This window comes from Micromys minutus, assembly GCF_963924665.1.
Source record: "Micromys minutus genome assembly, chromosome: 17".
Lineage (NCBI taxonomy): Eukaryota > Metazoa > Chordata > Mammalia > Rodentia > Muridae > Micromys > Micromys minutus.
The window spans coordinates 11,565,544-11,585,548 of record NC_137952.1 but is presented as its reverse complement, the minus strand read 5'-3'; the positions used below and the strand labels follow the sequence as shown (position 1 = coordinate 11,585,548).

The 20,005-nt window shown below is 42.5% G+C and overlaps 1 protein-coding gene across 1 annotated transcript in view; it reads right to left on the bottom strand.

Annotated features, from left to right (window-relative positions):
- Positions 1–20,005, bottom strand: part of SLC1A2 (solute carrier family 1 member 2) — a gene marked incomplete at its 3' end in the record, with an annotated part of 40,041 nt that overhangs the window by 381 nt on the left and 19,655 nt on the right. The window contains exons 7-9 of the mRNA XM_080931229.1: positions 15,245–15,439; positions 9,472–9,606; positions 1,713–1,944 (exon numbers count right to left, since the gene is read on the bottom strand). Coding sequence (XP_080787355.1) covers positions 1,713–1,944; positions 9,472–9,606; positions 15,245–15,439 — 562 coding nt within the window. The remainder of the gene's footprint in view (positions 1–1,712; positions 1,945–9,471; positions 9,607–15,244; positions 15,440–20,005) is intronic.

Below are 20,005 nucleotides of genomic sequence, written 5' to 3'. Positions count from 1 at the left end.
CCTTAAAATACAGTGAGTGTCATGTGCTACTCCATACAACCATACAGAAAGCAATCCAGAATTAGGCAGCTACTTCTACTCATGCATGTGAAAGGTTCAGTCATGGTGAAGCCAGAGGAATTGCATACGTGTTCAGTCTTAATTACTGAAATGATGATGTTTTGGCTCTACTGAGTAAGTCTTCTTGGCTTTAGAAATTAAAAGGGGAAACGTTTGAAAGTGGGTATCAGGAGCAACGCATTCCAAACCATTTTAATGTAGACATTTGGGAACCTATAATTATCTTCTGGTTTTTCTGGCCCAGAGAGAACTGAACCTCTATGCAGGAGGGAAGTTCTCCCATCCACTTCTAACAGGTTTCCTAGCTTACCTTCTGTCTGTCTGTCCTCAAGGTCATGTGCAAACTTAAACCCACGATTGATATTCCACATAATGAAGAGACTGGATTTATGGAAGCATTAGGATATGGAGACATGACAAATGCAGCAAAGTTTGAAAGAAATCGGACCTCCTTTTTACCCAAGTGGAAATGTAATGCATGCATCACAAGCATGCAGCATGCTGGGAACAGAGAATCAGGCGCCCTTCATGAATCATGCAATGAAAATTTAAAAAAAAAAAATTCATCCAATTTACATTAGTACATGCTCCCCACCCGGCCCATACACTTAAAAAGTCCATGCAATTAGCAGTGATGGCTCACATGCTGTTGTTACTCAGAGGAGAATTAACGGGCTATTGCAAAACTCCAAACTACAGTTATGAAGAGACCAGTATGACAAGACAATGCTTCAGAGTAGTTAAAGTTTGACCAGAGCCACAGCAAACTGGTTTCCCCTTCAATAAACTGTCAAGAAAATCTCACAGAGACAGACTGGCCTCAGCCACTCCACTCGATCATTTAGCAAGCTAACCCTTCTCCCATCTGCCAGGGTTTCTCCAAGTTTGCATCACTCTGGTCATGACACTGTCTTTGTTGATGTCAGGTTAGTTACAGTGAAGGCCAGCTAGAACCCATTCGAGCCTGAAGACTTGGCACCCAACATCTTGAAGGAAGACCCAGAACACCCACACTGCAGAAGAACTGAAGTGTGTGATATTTCGCATTTAAAAAAAAAAATATCTTTTCGAGTAACTGTTTTGGAGGATAATTGTCCTTGAAACTGCAAGCCCATTTGGGATGCAAAATAAAAGCTGGACTAAAATTTCCCTCTTACCAATAAATAAATAAATAAATATAAATAAAAAAAATAAAAGGAAGACAGCCAATTAAACTTTTATACGAGCTTTTTAAAAAGCAATTTGTAATACAGAGTAGGGAGGAATACTCATGCTATATAAAGTTAATGATATTTTGTCTACATTGTTTTTTCTGACCCTTCCTTTGAGGAAGAGAATGTCTGAAGGCCATCAAAGTTCTGACCACCACAAAATCTTGGCCCAAAGAGTGAAGGAAATTGACCAAATTAGATGAGTGGGGTAGATGTGGGACTCTCTTGAAAGAAGCAAGGACTAGTCCTTTGGGAGTCAGACTTGCTGATGTCCCACCATGCTGGATGCAGGGTGAGACGGTCTGGGCCCCACAGAAGCTTGGGTGACATGATTCCTTACAAAGCATGGTAAGAATGGGTGCAGGGGGTGGTGCTTTTTTTAAAGAGTCCAGCATGCATTATTCATATGCAGGTCTCAATATCCAGGAATGGGAAAGGTACCTTGCACTCATCTATTACGACAGAGTTGTGTGCAGCATAGACACACTGATTGGAGTTGCTTTCCCTGTGGTTCTTGGTGTCATCGTAAATGGACTGTGTCTTGGTCATCTCGATGTCTTCGTGCATTCGTTGTTGTGAGTCAATGGTGTCCAGCTCAGACTTGGAAAGGTGGTAGACAATCCCAGCCCCAAAAGAATCGCCAACAACATTGACTGAAGTTCTCATTCTATCCCTAGGGATGAAAACAAAACCTGGGTGAGAAATTGCTCTTTCTATGAACCTAAGAAGAGTACTTCAGAGTGCTGCTAGAACCAGCAAGTGTCCAGAGTATCTTTCCTCCTCCTGACTTAGGCTGCAAATTCTGTATTGGGGGAAAAAGAGTGGTTGTTAATAAGATAAAAAGCCTGTCTTAGAAGATCAGCACTAGGAAGGCTAACTGAGCTCTTAAAGGTAGTTGTGTTCTCCCATTGGGAAGCACAAGCGGCTTTGTGTGAAGAGCCTTTGATGACATTTCCCATACCTCCAAAGCTCTATCAAGAGATGTTCTGGAAAGCCACCAGAGAAGTAAGTTAGTAAACAAATAAGGAACTGTGAAAATAAAGGACAGGAGATGAGGTAATGCTATCCCCAAGAAAGCCTTACTTGAGGACACTGCCCTTCCATTCAAATTCTATGATTAAGTCACAAACAAAGTGGAAACATTAATTTTAAAATTGCAACAATGACCAACAATAAAGCCTAGTTGTTTTAATAAAACATTAGGAAGTGGGAATATTGAAGCTGCGCTAGGAGGAACCTAGTATGGCTCCCATGTAAGACCAGACCCATGGTGTTGGGGGGCAGGGTGCCAAGCTGAACTTGAACTCTTGAGTGTGCCACTGATTTTGAATGCACTGGTTCCTCTTCTGCTCTTGAGAATCTGGCAGGGGAGGAGTGGTGGAGCCTCCACCTGAGGAAGAATTAGGCTTGAGGACATCCACATGACTTGGAGCTGATGGTTAAGAACCCCCAGCATAAGTTTACAAAAGGAGCACAGGACAGGCATTCAAACAAGGCCTTAGCAGTCAGATGGGAGTAAGAAAGCACATCATGATCGCCAGGACAGAAGAAATGTACTGTACACCTCAAAGATAAAAGAAGGATGTGGGGAGTTTCTATCATAAAAAATTATTTCTGAGAATACATACTAATTTAACTAGATTAAGATACTGCACATGCATTAAGATATTATGGGGTACCATATATATATATATATATATATATATATATATATATATATATATATATATATATAATTTTATATACACCAGCTAAAATAAATGGCTGGGATGTAGGTCAGAGAAAAGGGACTTACCTAGAATATGCAAGGACTTGGGTTTTACCCTTGGCACCATAGGAAAAAGAAAATCCAGGAATGGACTCCCGAGCTTTCCTGGCTCAGATTCAAATTTGAGTCTTGTTTCTTACCTACTGGAAGCTCTGAGCATCTTAATATTTGTAGGCCTTCTCAAAAATGAAGTAACAAAAAATGGCCAGGTTATAGGGTTGTTATGACAGTAACACAATATAAACAAAAACGCTTATCCCAGTTTCAGGAATTTGCTAAAAACCATTTTGAAAAGGTATTTAACCTGATTATGAGGTATATATACTATTACTGTGAGTTTTATTCAGCCAATTCAAATGTATTTTTGGCAGTTTCTAGGCAACACATCCAAACATGACTGGCTAAGCTACTGTCTTTCTCTGAAAACACTCCTCTATTTTTACTCCAACTCCTATAATAGGCACAGTACGGCAGACAATGCCAATTATCCCCTCGAGTCCATAGGACAAAGAGATCTAACTGTAGGTTTTAGTAACAAAGAGGCTGTTACTGACCCACTAAGAGCAGATAAAACAGAACCTGGGTCTTGCAAGTTGTGTAAACGTTGTGAAGAAACAGGAAAACACTATGGATATTGATAGAAACCACTTCTTTCTAGAAGGAAAAGCACAAAGGACAAAATCGAAGAAAAAGGAGGGTTGATGATGAAGGCAGAGGATATGGAAAAGATTTCTGGGTTGCATTTATTTTGAAAGTGAAATTGTGAAGGTTATTAACTAGGAAAAAACGCTTATTGAGAAGACGAGGTGAAAAAGGCAAGGAAAAGATCATCTTCGGCAATGTCTCCTGGACAGATTTAAGAGGATGCCACCTGAAGTGCAGTGACAGCAGGGGGACTCAATTCTACCATTATAGAAGAGAAGGGACAGAGGGTAAGTGGGTTCCTTGAGGAGTTGGCAAGAATTAAAGGACATGGGTTAAACAGCCAGACTCTGAGATCAAGTCCCATCCTGCCGCCCTCCTCTGCCGTTGTGCTTCCTGAGAAAATTCCCAAGTTGCACAGTCAGGAGAGCAATCATGGCTATTCTAGTTGTATCTTTTTTCCCCCGCCCCCAGAAAATACTGCAAAGGTGAGAAACTTCTAAACCACCAGGAAAATGCCTTACTGACTCTAAGGAAGTACAACTTTGACCCCAAGAATAATATGAGAATTTCTGGTTCATATGTAAAAACTTTTCCACAAGCAAATAACTTTCAATCATGGTCACCCCTGACCTCTTGGGAAAGTCTAACTTTCATGATGACCTGAGTAGTAGAGAAAGAGAGAGAGAGAGACAGGGAGTTGTGGGGGAGGGGAGCAGTGGAGATTGAGAATAGAGGAAAAGGAAGAAAAAGAAGAGGAAGGGAGAAGGAAGGAAAGAGGTGAAAGAAGAAATGATAAAAAAAAAAAAAAAAAAAAAAAAAAAAAGGAATGGACTTGCTGATGCTACCTCTGGGTTCTGTCTGCCAGGATGGCAAGAAAGTAAAGGAGTTGGAAGCAGAATCTTGCATGTAATGAATCCCCTATAAATGGTTCAACTTTTCTTTCTGGGCTGGAAGGAACCAAAACCAAGAGGGGAGTGAACAATCCTTCAAACCAATCACTGGGCCTGGCTTCTTTGAAGAAAACTAACTGCCAAGGTAGCCTGGCTCTTTTATTCTCTTGGTCCAAGTCCTCTGGCAAGGAAGCATGAGACTGTCTACTAGCCTGAGTTCTCACAGAAGGTCTGGGACACTCACAGCTCATCTGCGTCTTTGTTGTGTGCTGAATTCTATGAGATGATCACTGTAGCAGATGTGAAGGAACCCAATGCTCAGAGAATCAGAACCTAGCTGAATAGAATCAAAGCATCACTCAGAGGACAGGGTGCCAAAGTGAAGGACTGTCTTTTAGGAGCTCTTCATAGAAGCAACTGGTCACCTAGGGTTCCTGACCTGGGACCGGCTGGTATTAGAGGACTAGAATCACCTGACTGCTGGTTACCATATGATTGAATTCCAGCCTCAGATGCTATCATGGCTCTAACGGGCAAGTTAATTAGCTCTTCCTATTCAGGATTTCTCATTTGTCAGAATCAGAGCAATACTCAACATGAGGAAGATAATCGCTGCCAAAACCACCACTGCTGAAACCACTGGAGAGGCTCTCCACCAAACCCTTTGCACATGAAAGGCTGATGAGGCACAAAACAAGTGCCATCTCCTTAGCTGCTCATGGGTTTGTTATTTTTAGTCAAGTGGGGAGTTCACTCCTTCATTTACCCCACCAGATGCACACTCCTTATTTTCCACCTAGCACTACTGGGATTTTTTTGAGCACACCACATCTGGTTGTTGTTTTGAAAGTTCTTTCCTTGTATGTAAGCTCTCTGAATACTGAGATCATGTTTTATAGTTTCTATGGAAGAATTGGCTCTAGAACTTCTCACAGATGCTGAGGTCGCTTACATCTAATGTCCTAACATTTGCTTAGAACCTGCAGACATTTCCCCATTCGCTAAATCACCTCTAGATCACTTGCAGTCCCCAATACAGCCAGGAAGGGTTGCCCTACATAAGCACCTGTGCTGTATTGTTTTGAAAAGGCTCACAAAAAAATGTCTGTACATGAATGGTTCAGGTGCAATTTTTTAAATGATTTTTTTTATCACACTTGATTAAGTCTGCGAACACAGAAACCAGAGAGTTGTGAGCATTCAGCAAGGCCTGGGGCAGGCTGGGAGACTTGGGGAACAGGAGCAAGAACAGAAGGGATCCTTCATTTGGATTAGAAGCAGACAAACTGAAGAGAAAGAAAGGGTTGTTTGTTTAGCAAAATACCGTGTAGGACTTGCACAGTGCAGAGCAAGGATGCAAGAGGAGGCAGAGGCTCAGAACCCAGGCTGAAAGAGATGGACCAAGAGCTGGGAAAAGACTCAACGAGAAGAACAAGAGGACTTGGCAGCACAAAAAAGACTGAAAATGGTCAAGTTGAATCAGGAAAGATGTCAAGAGGTGATCATCAAACATTACAGAGTTGGTTTTAGGGAAAGATATCCTCAGGATTAAAGTTTTCATTGCTGGGGCAATCTCAGCCTTTACCTGCCTGTCCTGTTCTTTGCAAAGGACCTGAGTTTGAGTCTCAGCATCCATATGGGGTAGCTCACAACTGAAGCCCTATTCCAGACCAGGAAACCACACTGTTTCCTTACACAGAGACACATACACATAAATAAAAATAAAACAAAACCTTTCTAAAAATTAAATTTCTATGGTGATATAACATAGCTGTAATTTCAGGGTTCAGAGACTCAATTGTGGGTGAAAGACACTTTCCATTTTATTTTCTGATACTCTTTAGCTCTTGTGACAGTGTTGCTATTCAGAGTGAGGCATCCATCTAGCCCCTGGATCTGTGATTGTCTTGCCCTGGGCCAGATGTCCCTGGGTTGGAAAGAGAGGGTTTGGTGGAGTTTGGATCACATTCTACAGTGAAGTTGACCATTGTTGGAAATCATGTCAAAAGGATCTGAGGAGAAACGTGGCTCATGGAGAACAAAATTCAAAGAAAGACAGAAACATAAAGCTTTCAGAGTCTTGAGGGGGGAAGAAGGGGAGAGGGTGTGTAGGAGTTGGTTTTCTTTTCCATCAGTAAAAAAGAAGTTAAGTTTTGTATGGAGTGGTGTGGTGATGGTGGAGGTGGTGGTGGTGGTGGTGAAGAGAGAGAGAGAGAGAGAGAGAGAGAGAGAGAGAGAGAGAGAGAGAGAATTTAAAACATTCTGCACATGGATTAAATAAGAATATACAGATCAGCGAAGCTATCTTCTCACGCCTACAGTACCTAAGAAATATCCAAGTTGACTCTATTTTAATTGTATATTGGTCATTTAGTAGCCATCAAAATGATAAATTACATCTCTCATTTACTTCAACTACGCAGGGCATGTACTGTTAGATTCCTCATAATTTGCTGTAACTTTTAAATGTATCAATGCTAAGTGATCAGAACAATGTCTAATACTTAAGTCACTGACAAGGTGATTTCATTGAATGGGCGTAGAAACTGGCAATAGTCACTCAATAGATAACCGTACCCAGGGAGATCCTGGCTGATCAAACTCCTTCTGCACTCTCTCCAGCTCATTTTTCCAGAATTAAGATCCCTGGACTCTGTCACCAACACTAGCTGGGAACTTGGATCCTGGATCCACATCAGATTGTTTGCAGACTCAGTTTGAGGATCAAGGCTCTGCTCCCTCCAGAAAGGGGCACTAACACAGTGGCTGCAGGGTGGAGAGGACTGGGCATATCCCTTTAAGATGTCATCTCAATCTTACCTACTCTTGCTTGGCAAACATGAGTCCAGAAAAGATCTCCCTAAGAGTATCATATGAGAAGTAGACCACACATCCATGTTGGCAGCACTGTATGTGGCTTTTGCTTTCTAGATCTTGACAGGCCCAAGAGCTGATTGTCTGACTCTGGTATGAGCTTTTAAGTTCTCCTTTTGTCTCCCCTCCTTATCAGTTTTGATACAAAGGGTTTGTTGGAAAAACCCATCAGGAGACAGGCTAGGCCTGCATTTCCCATAATTTAGGACCTGGGCATTATGAAACGCTCTAGAACCTAGGTTTTCACCATGCTATTTACAGAGCACGACAAGTCTGCCCACAGATGGGCATCTAGGGCTTAGCGGGCTGTAATGAGGTAAATACAGTGACATGCTAAATGAATACCCAAGAAAACAACTCACAGACTATATGAAGCTCAAAAGGGGGGGGGGTCAAAAAGTGGAAGCCTTAGTCCTTCTTATAATAATAATAATAATAATAAGTGTATAGCACCCTCTCAGAGTGGGGTACACCTAGACCTTAAACCATTAATAACTCAAGAGCTAAAAAGATAGCCTTGTGGAAATATTTGGTAGTTAAAAATCATTATATTTAATCTTTATACACCAAAAACTTAGACAATTTTTAAGTTATGTTTTGTTTTACATATACTTTATGATCTTTGTAAATAGTAAGATTTCAATGCATATTATCAAACCTTTAAAAAATCAAGTACTGTGAAAAATATATTCATATATTTACACTAAAATGCTTTTATGTATTTAATTTGTATATGTATCTGGTTTTTTTTTTTTTTTTGTAAATAAAGTTAAAAAATGGCACATTGGTGAAAGGTGCCTGCTCAAAAAAAGAAAATGTCAACGCAGCCTCTGTTTGGGTTAAAATAGAAAAATTGCTAGCATTATAAAAAAGCTTCCAGGCTTTGCCTGAAGAAGAAAAAGCTTACCCCTTTCTCTTTCTCTCTGCTCTCCCATTATCAACTACTTTTCTAGAGAACAGCCAGCCTCGCCTTGCACCCACATCTCAATCCATCCCCTACTCCCACATACACACCAGTGGGCATCCGGAGTCATGGAGCTTAGCACGTGAAAATGCTTGTTTCTAGAACAAGCATTCTAGGGAAGAAAATGGCTTCAGTACCGATTCAATGCAGACCTAACCCAACCCTGCTGCCTGTCTACCCAAGAGCCCCCACGCTTCCTCCTTTCCTCCTTGGTCACATGGTCCCTGTTTTTCCTTTCATCTTCTGCTGACACAGAGCAATCTTTCCATCGTGTGCTTCTAATTAATTGTATGTTCTCTTAAAATAAACCTTACTTCACGGAAGTTCGTGTACGTTAGAATGGACCCATTTGCTTAAACACCTGGTGCAACACGATGTGACAACTGTAAACACCTGTGAATTTGGGGCATTTCTGCCATTTCTCAGTTTTCATTGTACCGTGATGCCAGGGAAGCCCTGATCGATTTCTACTGCTGGGCTATAGCGTCCTTCTCTAGCACTTCATGCAGACACCGCTCTTTACACACATTCTTTTGTATCTGGCTCCATTCACTCAGTAAGGATGTTTTGAGACTCTTTGCATGTATTATTAGTTGGATCATTTCTTTTTGAGACAGGGTCTCACATAGCCCAGGCTAGCCTAAGAGCTAGCCTAATGCTCACTGTGCAGCCAAGGAGGATCTTGAGTTCCTCATTGTCAAAGTGCACTTCTCCAATGCTGGGATTACACACATGAGTCATGCTGCCTGGTTTATGCAGTGCTATGCAAATGCTCTACCAACAGAGCTGTATCCCAAGACCCTTCTCTTTGCTATATTTTATCATTGCATTATGATTTATCTGATTCCTCTACTAGCCTACAATGCCCTCAAATTACTTTTGGATTTGTTGGTTCTCTTGGGTAGACATAGTAACCTTTGTAGGGGAAGGTAGAGGAGGGGCACAGGGAGAACTGGCTAACGTCTTATTGCAATCCTACCAACTGTTCATCCCTGGAATCCCCAGAACTGGGGATCCCCACTCACAATCCCCAGAAGAACCCAACCCACAGGCACTTACAGCAGCCAGTCCACTGCCACCAGCAGACTGATATCCTCCGTCGGCAGGCCCACAGCCGTTAGAATGAGAAGCATAGTGACCAAGCCGGCGCTGGGGATGCTGGCTGCACCAATGCTCGCCAGGGTGGCTGTAAGGCTGCAAAGACAGAGAAGCCCAGGTCACAGGAAGAGAAAGAGTCTTGGCAATCTTAGAGATGTTTATAAGAAAACAGCAACAACAATAGCAAAACCTTCCAATTTTCCTTCAGTCAATACAAATCCCTTCCTTGTTTCCTCCAGGGAATAAAGAAATATGAAATAATAGTACCCAGGAACTGAGGTCAGCAATGATGGGAAACTTATAAATTCACAGATTGGAGTCATACCCTTGGCATGATACCCAGTTAGTCTAATGAACACAGGACTAAAACTGGCGAAGTTCCAAAAGGAGGCATGGAAGTATTGAAAAATGAAGAAATAAATCACCCTTACCCCTCCTATGGGAACACAACTGCATTAATTTCTGGTTATGCCTCCATGTCTGTGGGTGCCACAGTTCTTCAAACTATATAGCAAGAGTCTGAGGGTGTCATTTCCAATGTTAATATGGGAAGTTGGAATAGAAAATATCCATATCCAACTCATCATGGAGAAGCGAACAACATATTCCAAGATATATTAGTTTCTCTTGCCTGGACATTTCTCTTGAGGCTGGAAAATGCTTTACTCAGAAGGAGAATGCCACATAATGGTAATAAAACAAAGGGAAATTCCTCAATTTTTCTCTCTTTTTAACATTTCAAGAAACATCAGGAGCACATCTGGTACCATTCTGAACTCTTTTTCCAGAGTTTAGAGTCTAATCTTGGGTTCAAGTGTCCTGTCAACATACCAGAGGTTTCTGAAGCTCACCAACTGGCAGTGACTTTTTTCATCTTTGTACATGTTATTTTCCAGAAGCAATCATTTCTTCTTTTTACTTGTTAATTATTTGTGAGTGTGTATGTTGGGGTGCTCCTGTACATATTAGTGTACACATTTAGAGGTCAGAGGACAATCTCTGATGCCATCTTTAGATACCATCCACCCCTTTTGAGGCAGGGTTTCTCAGTGGGTTAGAGTTCACCAGCTAGCAGCTGTGTCTTAGGCTTCTGCCTGTCTCTCCACTCTCCATGTTAGCATTAAATATACTTGCCTCCATACCTGGTGTTTTTATGTGAGTTTTTGGGAATCTAGCTCAGGGCTCTTGTATTTGACAAGCAAGCCATATCCTCAGACCTGGAGCTCTGCCTTTTGAATAGAACCTTTTTCTGAAAATTGGGTTCCCATGTGACTTTTTGTTTATGGAAACAATGAGAATTGCCTACTCTGTAGTTAAGACATTAAAATATTTCTAGAGCAGGCACTCAGACACCAAACTCCAGGCTCTCAGGAGGTTTTGACCAAGTCAGGCCACCAGTGTGACCCAGCCTAGAATCCCAAGGCCTATAAGTGAGAACAACTTGAAAGTCCCTAGAGCTCCAAGGGATTGGCCTGCTTGTTTATTTTGGCACCCCTTTCAGGTTTATTCCATGCCAGGGTACCTGCAACACGGAACACACCTGTTCCCTCTCACTGCCACAGCAGTCTGGAGCTGGTGTACTTCAGAGAACCCCATTTGAGACAGAAGATAAAGTGTGTAGCAGCTCTTTTAACTTATACAACCTAGGTTCAAATTCTAGCTCTACCACTTGTCAACTACGACTCTGGGCTTTGTATCTTGACTTCCTGTCTGTGAAACAGATAGATGAGGGCTTCTCTTTCATGTGGTGGCCAGCAGCTTTTCAGAACCAATAAGTACAAAAGCACTTAAGAGAGATAGGGCACATTACAGCCCCCAAGCCAAGTAAACTGTCATTCTTATCGGGAACATAAGGACAAGGTGAGACAGCCACGGGAGTGAAACTACCCTAAAGTCCCAGACAGCTGAGACTCTTCAGCCCTTTCCCAATATTGACAGAACAGAAGGAAGAGGGGATTCCCAGGTTCCAGTCATCCTAACCCTTGGCTGTTTGGTTTGCAACATAGATTGTTATGGTCATGAGTCACTCTTACAAGCACTGTGAAAATTCTTCTTGGGAGTCAAATATTAATAACTTTGCCCCCCCCCCCGTGGACAGTATTATCTGGAAAGATTCTCAGGCTGCTCCTGGTTCCTTGACCCGTTCTTCTGTCTGGTATTCCACTCCCCTGGCTGGCTTCTCTAGAGGCAAGCTGGTGGAGGCTGTGCCAAGTTCTATGTACACAACATCAAAGCAGAACCTCACAGTAACCATGCAAGGCATATAAACAGTTTCTTTCACCATGAGACAACCAGAGATTCGATGGGCCAGGTAACTTAGGGTCACACAAATTCAATGTGGTCTTCTGGGATTTGATTCTACCACATGGCGGCTCGGGATGACCCTGAACTTTCTATAACTTAGTAAATGCACAGAAAGTTCTTGGTCATTACATTATTACATGAAGGAGAAGAGAGAATGGTGACCCACACAATAGCACAACATACAGCTAGACTTGGCTAGTTTTCCCCAAATACATTGCAGGCAGATAACTGTATATATGCCATGTAGGTGCCAACAAAGGCAGAACCTTCAGATGCCTACAATCAAAGAGAATTTGGCTAAATTTGCCCAGAGGCAAAGACTTCAACATATATATCCAGCCTTATCCTCTGCTCAGTGAAATTTCCCAACAGTAGCATTGTTAATCTTAAATAAATTCCAAGTAGATGAGATTATTGAATACCAGTGAAATCCCGGTCCCCCAGTCACTGCTCTGATTCTAGTTCCACAGTGTACCCTGGAGGACGTGACTGGTTGCTGTCAAGGCCAAGAACGAAAGGAGGTAAAGCAATCATTGTCTGGCCAAGAAAGTCAAGACTTTTAACTCGTGGGAAGTTAGAATTCTCATGATCTTTGGATAAGATTTATGCTTCATACACAGATATGAAGCAAGTTTTCCACCCTGAGTAACGTGTGGAAAACTGTGTCATGGCTGCTTTCTCATGTCATATTACAGGCCAGTGGTTATATTCTTATTGAATATCACTAGTGGGAACAAGTCCAATAGCCCCCATCTACTGGTATGTGATGTGTACCGTGTATGATGCTTCTAACCACCCTGATTCTGTGACTGCTGTCCTCATGGTACAGATGGGGAGATGGAGGTCCTACTCTCGCATATACAATACGAGATGGGTGTGTGAAGGTCAGATAAATCAATATACAAAAGCAGCCAATAGTGCTATAGTGGAGGCGCTGTGGTCCATATTCAGGTGGCCTGGGTTTGAATCCTACTGCACCACTAATAGACGTGATCATGGGCAAGACTTTTTTTCCCCCTTTTGGTCACCAGCTGAGACAGACGGAATGAAATAGCCATTTTCCTAAAGCCACTCCAAAGATCACAAATTAAGATCCTCGATAAGCAGAAGAATATACCAAAATTTAGGAACCTGAATTTTAGCCAGCCTCTAAATAGCTGGGCTCTAAATAGCTGGCCTCGGTTTCCTCATTTACCAGGTGATGTGGCTTCATGGGCCTTTATTTGTACTTCCAGATCATGTGTTAAATCTGGCCAGGCTTCATTTTTTTTGTTTTGTTTGTTTTGTTTTGTTTTCTTACTTAGTTGTTCAGCCAAGCTGTGACATGGATGGAATGCTCATTAAAATCTTCTGGAATGGCTATCAGGAAGGAACTGGTAACCCAGCTCCAAGCTGACTTAAAAGGCTCCCAGGTGGACAAATGAGGTACGGCCCTGACAGGACAGACCCTCTGGGGTATTAACTCGTAAAGTACGGGGACAAGACTCAGTGACCAGTGCCAATTCCAAGTGCAGCGTTCCAATAACCTCAACAAGTAGAGTAGCCAGAAAGAAATGATCTGCACCTCAGATGAGTAGTACCTTAGGTGGCCCAGGACCAGCTAAGACCTTCCTGACAATGAGCTTCCACCTAAGCTGTGGGTCTAACAGACACCAGCTGTCACCAGGGTTTCTAGAAAGACCATGTTGTTGAGGGTTTGATGGGAGGAAAAGGTCACTATATGAATCTGGACACAGAGGATATGGCCTCCTCTTCATGGGAACTGAAGATAAGATGAACAAACTGCTATTCTAAGAGCTTCCTCTGAGCAAAAGTCAGGAAGGAAAGAGTACAGAATGGAAAGATACTTCGAAGGAGTCATCATGTGACTCCTGTCTATGGCATCAACAACCCTGAAAACTAAGTCTTGTCTATAAACACTCCTAGGCTTTTATGACTGTTCCTTGAAATAGGGACAGCGATCATCCTTCTTTTTCAGACCCCTGGGAATGTCTGAGGGGAGCTAGGGAGAATACTAGCTCAGGGGCGCCACCGGACTGGAACTGGTCCCACTGGAGAAGCTGAAAGGTAATTCCCTGTCAGCCTAATCTGCTCTCTGGATGAATCAGTGGGGTTGGGACTATTATAGTCCTTTGGGATTTTCTTTTGCCAGAGAGTACATTGATGACACAGACTGTGATCCCCTGATAGGATCACAGTCCTAGATGTATTTGCTGATCTCATAGAATCTGAGAAAGAAAAAGTAATCCACAACACCCCAAGCTATAACATTTTAAGTCGGCAGGCAGTAGATAGTAAGTGACCAGGACAGCTCTGGATGGTAAGGAGCGGGGGTGGCCAGCAAATTGGAGACACCTGTCCTAAAGGACATTAACAATCTACTTATTTTACAGCATATTACAAAGCAGACAGCAAGGCTCTGCCCATGCTTGGTTCAGCCCACCAACTGCCAGTCTGTGAGGACTTTGAGACACTGAGAGTGGGGATAAGACATAAGTGGGACCAGAAGGTAGTTCACTGGTTTTTCTTTGTTGGTTTTTCTTTGTTTCCCCTACTTTAATTAAAGGCGGAAACTGTCTGCTCCTCGGTGGAGCAGACGTGGTGATGCTTAAAATGACGTCATGGTATAGAGTCTGCAGGACACTGAGTAGTCAGAAGCTTTCACTGGCTCGGCCTACGAATGAGATCTGAGTTGGTGGAGAAGCAGCTCATTTTAGATGAACTCTCAGGACAATGTTCTCAATTTAAAAAACAAAGAAAGAGAGAGTAAGTAAGCTGTTGTGGAAGCAGGACCCTTGGCCCTTTGCACTCAAACACACTGTTGTACTGAGGAATCTTTGTAGTTCGCCTTGTGCCTTGGAAGAGTGAGAGAAGCATAGTTTGCTTAATTTGGCCTGTTTCGGTGCAGACACAGTTCATGTGTGGACATCAGAGGACGACTTAAAGGAGTTCGTTGTCTTTTCCCATCATGTCTCAGGATTAATGTCTGGTGGTGGCAAGCACTCTCCACTGAACTATCTCACCTACCTAAGAAGGGAACCTATTTTAATAACAGAATAACTGGACCCAGAATCAGTAAAAGTTACTCTAGCTACAGCCATGCCAGTTCCTGCGTAGCATTGTAGCCTTGAACAAACCACAGTGCTTCCGACCTTGTGTGTCGAATGGGCATAGAAATAACTGCATGGTCAACTTTTTGGGACTCTCAACCGTCAGGTGGGACCCGGGCTCCAGTGGACACGTGCACTACATACAGCCGGGACTGAGCCTCCCTCCTCCCTGCCACAGCCTTCTCCCTTTGAAGTTTGCCAGTGATCCCTTCACTGTGGACTCAAGCTGAATCTCAAGGAGCTTCTGTCACAGGAGACTAGTGTGGAGTGGGAACAAGGGAGATGGTTGTCTCCATTTCCTCTGCATGCATGTTACCCACCTTACAGTAACAATCTGACCTCCATCCAGGATGACTCCATTCATCTGGGCTATGAAAATGGCTGCCACGGCTTCATAAAGGGCTGTACCATCCATGTTAATGGTTGCTCCGACTGGGAGGACAAATCTGGTCACGCGCTTGTCAATCCCTAGATTATCCTCCAAGCAACGGAAGGTGACAGGCAAAGTTCCCGCACTGGGTGGGGGGTGGTTGGGAGGGGAGAGAGAGAGAGAGAGAGACTCTGCTTTAAAAACAGGACAAAGCACAAACCAGAATGACAGTGCAAAATTAGCAGTAACTAGGAACAATTTTAATTAAGCTGCTGATAGGCAACAAAATATTTAGTTGGTTCAGGTTTCTCAAAGCCACTCAGTGCCTGCCAAGTCCTCTGTCCTTCAGTCCCTGTTTCCATCTTAGGATAAATCTTGAAGCACATCTGATTGTGCACACGAATTAGGCTGCAAAAAAATTATGTCAGCTGTCAACAGCAAAACATAATGAGGGATGTTTGAATGACCCACAGTTTCATGCCAGAAATGCTATTCCAACAAAATGACTGCAAGGACTGCATCCAGCCCCTGGGAATTGTTGTGAGTGAGGTTTACTAACTTGGAAATGCTGGACAAACATGCTGTGCGCCCTTTAGCATGAACCCAAGCTTTGAACAATCCACGGGGGAACCTGAAATACAGTCAAACTTCCAGACACATGGCCATCAGCCAATCCTAAGTCTCTACAATGACAGGGCTGAAAATCATGTGCTCTGTTGCTAAAGATGGTGTGGAATGATTTCCCTCTCAGTCCTTCCAGGAGTGGGCTGGTGATCCACCCACATGGCCCACCCTTAGAGTCCAGATCATAGGATGCCTAACAGAACAAGGCTTCCTCACTGTCAGACTATTGCATCCTTTTAGACAATAGAGTTCAAAGAATGTTAACCCAAAGCAAAGGAACCAAGCAGTACTGGTTGCTTCATGGTTTGTCTGGCTTTGATTGCTTTTATCCTATTTGTGTGAACTGGAAAGTTTCCATTTGGAGGTAAGTCCTGGTCATAGTTACTCCCTCACACTGGTTATAACTGGGGTGTCAACAAGACTGATCACATTCTTAAGGGTCTCAGTTTCTCAGAGGGGGAGATAAAGATCAGCTTAGAGATGTGCCAATTCTAGGGCCTACTCAGGACCAGTAAATCTGGAAGCTATAAAATTAGAGACACCCAGGTGTCTTAAACTGACTGAGGAGTTATCTTACCAGACAGAACATCTTTTGTGATTACAGGTCTGGGCTCTGTAATACCTCCTGTTGGTCTTACAGTGGAAGTCAACTGATCCGGTGCTATGTGTGTTGGGAAGGGTGCCCTTTACAAAAGTCTTATTAACTCCAAGTAAAAGGAGAGGCTTTGTTCGCATTTGCCTGCAGAAGCTATCGTGGTCCTGGCTTGCTGCCTCGGCTGTTTCAATTAGGAGCTGGTGTCCTTGTGTTCCCCTTGTTCCCTCCCCTCACTTCCTGGGACTGTTTCAGAGGGTTCCCTAGATACCATAACTGATCCAAATGGCTACCTAGTCATTGGCGGTGGCTGGGATTCTCAACCATATTGCTCAACGCATACTCCCAGGATCACTAAAATGTATTCATTTTTCTTGTTGTGTCTATTTTTTCTAAAATGTCATCAAAGGGTCTTTGGACAGAGAGACTGAGAAAACTGTTTGTGAAACATGAAGACAGTCCCTATTCTTCTTCTGACCAGGTTTTATGTTTATAGACTCAACTGACCCAAAGTAGCACTTGAGAACGTCAGTACTTTCCTGTGCCGACAGGCTTACACTCTGGCATTGCTTTTTGGCTCCCAGATGCGAGGCCCAAGGATGGTACTAATAATATGTTGCTAATGATAATATCCAATATTGAAATTCTTCCTATGAAATAATACATCCCCCAGCATGCTCTGAAGCCAGAGATCTTGAACACATTCCTCTCTGATGGTGGTTTTCACATCCATCAAGAAGAGCCAGTCAGCCACCCTCAGTGTTACTGTTGTTACAGTAGCCCTATTTGGAACCTTTTTGATGTACAGTTTAAAAGGATCTAGGCCATTTGGATGGACCTTGAGGCTCTTAAGCCTTGACTCAGCTTCTAATCCCATCTCTGCTACTTGATTGTCACCATGAGATGTAAACATCATAAGCTCCCAGGGCTGTGAAGAGGCCTGTTAACATTTCCACCTCTTCCTCTCCCTAGGAAGAATGGAGAAGAAGTTGTCCCATCTTTTAAAGTTACTAGAATAACTAGTTATTCAAAAGAAAGAAATTAATAATTTTTGAATAAATTTAAGGACAAATTCATGAAAGCATTAGAAAAACATGAAGCATTATGTTATAATTGTGGATAGAAAAACATTTGAGCGAAACTGAATTTCTAACAAAAAAGTATTCACAGCTTTTAATATATACAAATAAAATACTTCCAGTGCCAAAAAAATAGTATTTATCCCCTAGGAGGGAAGTTTCTTATCTGTAGCATGTGATGTAAGAGTTAAAAATACATATACATAATGCGAGCTTGAAAACCATCCAGGAAAGAATGAGTACCCACAAAGAGAAAATGAGCTGGCTCACACATGATTCAAGAGGCAAGGAATGGGGAGGAAAAGGCAGTAAGAAATAAAAACATGTCTTCCCTCATCTGTAATCAAATACATGCAAATTTGCTGAGTAGTTTTCCCACCAATAAGACTGGAATCCATCAAAGAAACACAGATGTGGAATACCCAGCTCTGGCGAGTGGGTGGGAAAGGACACTCAAACACAGTTGGTGGGAACAAGACATTCTGGACTTTCTGAAGTGTTAACTGGCAGTGCATTTCAAAACAGCCAGTGTGCACTCCGTGACTCAGAAAGTCCAGGTCTAGAATGTGTCCTGAGGCGATCATCAGAGAGCCTGGTACAGATATTTGTCAGAGTCCCATTTAACCAACATGCTTTAGATTCCTACCTCTGTGTACAGAGCATAGCACAGCATAGTGTATTATCATTTCATTTTATTTTACACATTTGAATGCTTGGCCTACGTGTATGTTTGTGTATGCCTCATGCCCATGAAAGCCAAAAGAGGGTGCTGGATCCCCTTGGAATTGGAGTTACATTTGGTTGTGAGCTGCCATTCAAGTACTGGGAACTGAACCCAGGTCTTTTGCAAAAGCAGCAAGTGCTCTTAACTGTTAAGCCATTTCTCTAGCCTTTTATGCCCTGTATATTATAGTGAGGTTCACAAAATATTAGCAAAGATCTATATTAATAGCTCTGGTTTTCTTGGACTCTTGAGCCAGAAAAATAAAAAGAAGCTTCCAGAGTAGCATAGTAAGAAATGGAAGATTGTAAATATGGAGATTAACTACACGATTATTGTCTACTGCTATTAGCTGAAGAAATACTTATCTGGTGAGGGTCATTGTCCTACTCAAAACTGTACTCACTGTCTGACCCTTGTCACTACTGTGACATACCGCACTTATGGTCAGATAGCAAATTAAGGTGGGCTTTTATTTGCAGGGATATGGTTAACTTCTCTGAAAAGAAGCATTATCATGGATATAGACATTTATCTATAGAGAATTAAAGCATCAGGAAGTAAAGGGGAAATTTTGAAGTGTTTTCCCAATCTCCAGAAACAGGATATTAAATCCGGTCCCCAGTATTACACACATTTCAGCCTTTTGCCGAAAGCTCACATTCTATCCATATTGAATTCTCACTGGCTTGCAATACACAAATACAATTTGTCTTCCCACTTGGCTTTTAGGTCACTCTGAGAAGACTCTGACAGCCTGCACGGGGCCTTGGAACATCCAGCCATGCTGTGCCACTGAGTGGAGAAGTCACTGGCAGGAAACAGTCATGGGCTCAGCAGCTGGACCTGGTGGTTTCCCACTGTGGGTTTTAGCATTTGCTGGGCTCTGATCTGGAGCCTTATGATCTCAGCTCAATTTCATGGCATGAAGACACATAATGAAAGAGAAAAACTCTTCAGTCTTAGAAATTCTAGAAATCTAGATGCATTTTTTCCTTGGTTTTGTTGTGTTTTGCCTAACATTTGTCCAAGATTATATTTAAAAGTATTTTTGTTTCCTATATTTGAGGTCCCTATATTTGTTTCCTGTATTTGATTCGCTAGGCACTGGAAATGTATGAAGAAGCAGGAACTAGCTTCTATCAGGGTCAGGGCATTTAAGCTGGATCTGAGGTGGGCAGGGTTAGGGTAGAATTGTTCATTAAGGGGTTTATGTTCAAGTCAAAGAATGAACTGGTTTCTAATTGTTGGGAGGAAAGAAATCACCATTAACCCTCTGGAAGCTGTTTCTCCTGGTGCTGGTGAGAGCTCAGCAGTTCCACAGAGGACCTGGGTTCGGATCTCAGCATCCAGATCACACAGCACACAATTGCTTATAACTCTCTCCTCCAGCCTTTGAGGGCACCAGTCATGCACACAGAGTCCATCCACGTGCAGACATTCACACACACAAGATAAAAATAGACATATCTTTTAAAATATAAGTTGATTGTCCTACTTTTGAAAACTTATTAACCAAAACCTCAAGAGGTTTTTCTTTAAGAAAAGGAGAATTCTAAATCACAGGTGAGGCATTAAGTCAACAACACAACATCATACTCCACCCTCTGGATAGTACTTATGACTGTGCTATAGTTGTACGTGCAAATCCACAGCATGCAACGTCTGAACACTTTATAAGCAGTCGTGTTTCTA